General features: G+C 36.5%; 1 protein-coding gene across 1 annotated transcript; it reads left to right on the plus strand.

The window, feature by feature from the left end:
- Window positions 1-1,694, plus strand: LOC147547855 (gibberellin-regulated protein 6-like). Its single transcript, XM_086670344.1, has 4 exons — window positions 1-458; window positions 695-733; window positions 849-882; window positions 1,068-1,694. Exons 1-4 carry the CDS (start codon window positions 396-398, stop codon window positions 1,247-1,249), a joined length of 318 nt encoding a protein of 105 aa, XP_086526470.1. The 5' UTR covers window positions 1-395; the 3' UTR covers window positions 1,250-1,694.
- The last annotated feature ends 1,052 nt before the right edge of the window (window positions 1,695-2,746 follow it).

Raw genomic sequence — 2,746 nt, forward strand, 5'->3', positions numbered from 1 at the left:
AATTCTAGGCAATCAAAGACCACCTTCTTACATCCCCCATTTGCCCCAGTTGGGAAATCATAATGGAGTGTTGAATTTGCTGACATGTTTACAGTTTTAGCACCCAGCTTTTATGATAGGGGCATGGCCATACCAAGTAGATACCATCACCAATCAATAATGTAAAACGGTGAGAAGGGCATTTTAGGTATTTGTAAATAAAACAAGTAGATATTTTATGTGGTTTAATACCCCCCAACATCAACTATTTATAGCCCACCATCCATCCATAGAAACTCAAAATCAAAACACACAACACTATCTACTTACTACTACATTTTCTCTCTCTAACTCCTTCTCCCATTAGATCTTCTTACTTTCTCTCTCTATCTCCAAGTCTTTTTTGTTTTATAGCCATGGCAACAAAGCTTGTCATTTTCATGGTTCTTGCCATCCTTGCTACCATCTCCATGATCCAGGTGAGTTGTTACTCATTTTATTATTTTTCCACCCCACATCATTCTTACCCTCTTTAATACTACTAATCCACTTCTACCATGGATTACTGGACCACCATTTTTCCACCCCATCTTCTTGTACATACCCATGGCTTAAATTACTGAAAAACCCATGATTCTTCCAATTACTTCTGAAAAAAATATAAATTACTAAATCCACCCCACATTAATGATTTTTTCTTTTTTTTTCCTTTTAGGTCTTGGCTGATAACAATGCTGCTTACCATTTGGACTCTGTAAGTTCTACATTTTAATTTATTTTATTTTTCAATTTTCTCCATTTTAAGGGTATTTTTCTTAGTTTATTTTTTTTATTAATATATATTTGTTTGATTTTGGTGAAATTTGCAGAGTCGTTATGGACAAGGAAGCTTAAAACCATATCGTAAGTGTTAATTTATTTTTATTTTCATATTTTATTTTAGGAAAAGAAAAAAAAAGAGAGAGAAAAAGAGGGTTGACTGCTGGTCAAAGAGTAGAATTAATGTTTTTCCTCGAGATTTGTGCTAGAGGTAAAGAGTAACTAAGATCGGTTCCGAAAATTAACTGGTTCTGAAATTGGTGAAACAGAATGCAACCCACAATGTGATAGGAGATGCAAAAATACACAATACAAGAAACCATGCCTATTCTTCTGCAAGAAATGTTGTGCCACGTGTCTGTGCGTGCCCCCAGGTTTTTATGGAAACAAAGGTGTCTGCCCTTGTTACAACAACTGGAAGACTAAGGAAGGTGGTCCTAAATGCCCTTAATTTCATTCCACCACCACTACCCACCGCCGCCGTCGACACCACCACCACCACGGACAACCCAAGACATTGATTCTCCATCTATTAATTTTACTATCCTTAATTAAATACTATTATTAGTACTACTAATTATGTTATTAATTATATGAGTAGTATGTATTTGTTTATGGTGGAGAGAAAAGAGAGAGGAGGAGAGAGAAAGAGAGTTTATCTCTCTAATCTTTGTTGTTTTGAGGGGATTAACGATTATTATTATTATTAATTTGGAGAAATGTAATTGTTGTTGTGGGGTTATTTCCGTCATTCCTTCTGGTCTTTATGTGATGATAATTGTTGTTGTTGTCACATGGGGTTTGGAATGAGAGTGGCATGAAGTTGAGTCCATGTTTGTTTTTACCTTTTTTATTAATAAATTTGCACCATAGTTTTTGGTTGTGTGCATTAATTATATTGTTACTATCCAAACAAGCCCTGGCTTCCGATTTTAATAATCTAGTAAATGCTACTGTCTATTTGTGCTTTGTTGTATCAAAAAAGGGCCAGACAAAATGGGTCGATGACAATTGGAATGTTGATACAATCAGTCCACCAAGGGGTCTGAGTACACTTCGAATGTTGATATAATCCGTGCAGACTCCGGTGGGTCAAGACGAGCCAAACGTAACCTCTTGGAGAGACTCCAGTAAACACCAATGTTTTTTCTGAACAAAATATTCCACCTTGTGAAAATTGGTAAGGAATTAGCTCAAACTCATTGAATCATCATAAATTTATTTGGCAAGGGGAATTTGACCATTCAAAGGTTGTGCCATTGAGGCCCTGTCAGACCGCATAAGCAACCACTTCCCATATGCATAGATACCATCAAATTTTTTGCAGGGATAAGATCTGATTTCACATTTGACCATTGAGACAAAGGCTATATGCTCAAACACAGAAGTTTCTTAGGTCACATCTTGATGACGTTTCAATGCTATGTCATGACTAACGTAGATCGTAATCGATATAAAAAAAAAAGATACCTTGTTAAAGATAAAGTTGGCCCGAGCTAAATTTTATGGGCAACCCTAAATTGAAAGGCCTAAGTAGCTTACTTACTAAGAGACATGCTAAAGTTTGATGGGTTCGGCTTGGTAGTTCTTTGGATGCTTGCAAAATCTGCAATGTGTGGATTGGTCTTAACAAAAAATAAGTAGTGCCTATAAAGAACTTCTCTATAATTTGTGAACACATTCTCTATTTGTTGGCTTTCAGGACTTCCTCAATTGTGGAGTACCAACATCTCTTCTTTCTCATTATTATCCTCAAGTTTGGGTGTGCTTGTGAGAGCCTATGTCAAGAACAAAACCCGACAACATTTACATGTTACTTCGGGTGGGCTTCAGAGAGCCCACCTGAAGAACAAAACTGCAAGCAACGCGATCGTGGCTAGTGAAGGACAATATCGACAGGTCGGGCACAAAAATGATTTATATGGACGAAAAACTCTTTGTTTTAAAG

Source organism: Eschscholzia californica, unplaced genomic scaffold (genome assembly GCF_041429995.1).
Source record: "Eschscholzia californica isolate CP2 unplaced genomic scaffold, dmEscCali1.0.p SCAF_3, whole genome shotgun sequence".
In the NCBI taxonomy this organism is placed as follows: Eukaryota; Viridiplantae; Streptophyta; class Magnoliopsida; order Ranunculales; family Papaveraceae; genus Eschscholzia; species Eschscholzia californica.

Bases quoted from the DNA above. Each gene is read 5' to 3' on its own strand.
- LOC147547855 (XM_086670344.1), top strand. From the start codon at position 396: ATGGCAACAAAGCTTGTCATTTTCATGGTTCTTGCCATCCTTGCTACC. The intron at 459-694 runs GTGAGTTGTTAC...TTTTCCTTTTAG, and splicing joins CTACCATCTCCATGATCCAG to GTCTTGGCTGATAACAATGC. The intron at 883-1,067 runs GTAAGTGTTAAT...TTGGTGAAACAG, and splicing joins AGGAAGCTTAAAACCATATC to AATGCAACCCACAATGTGAT.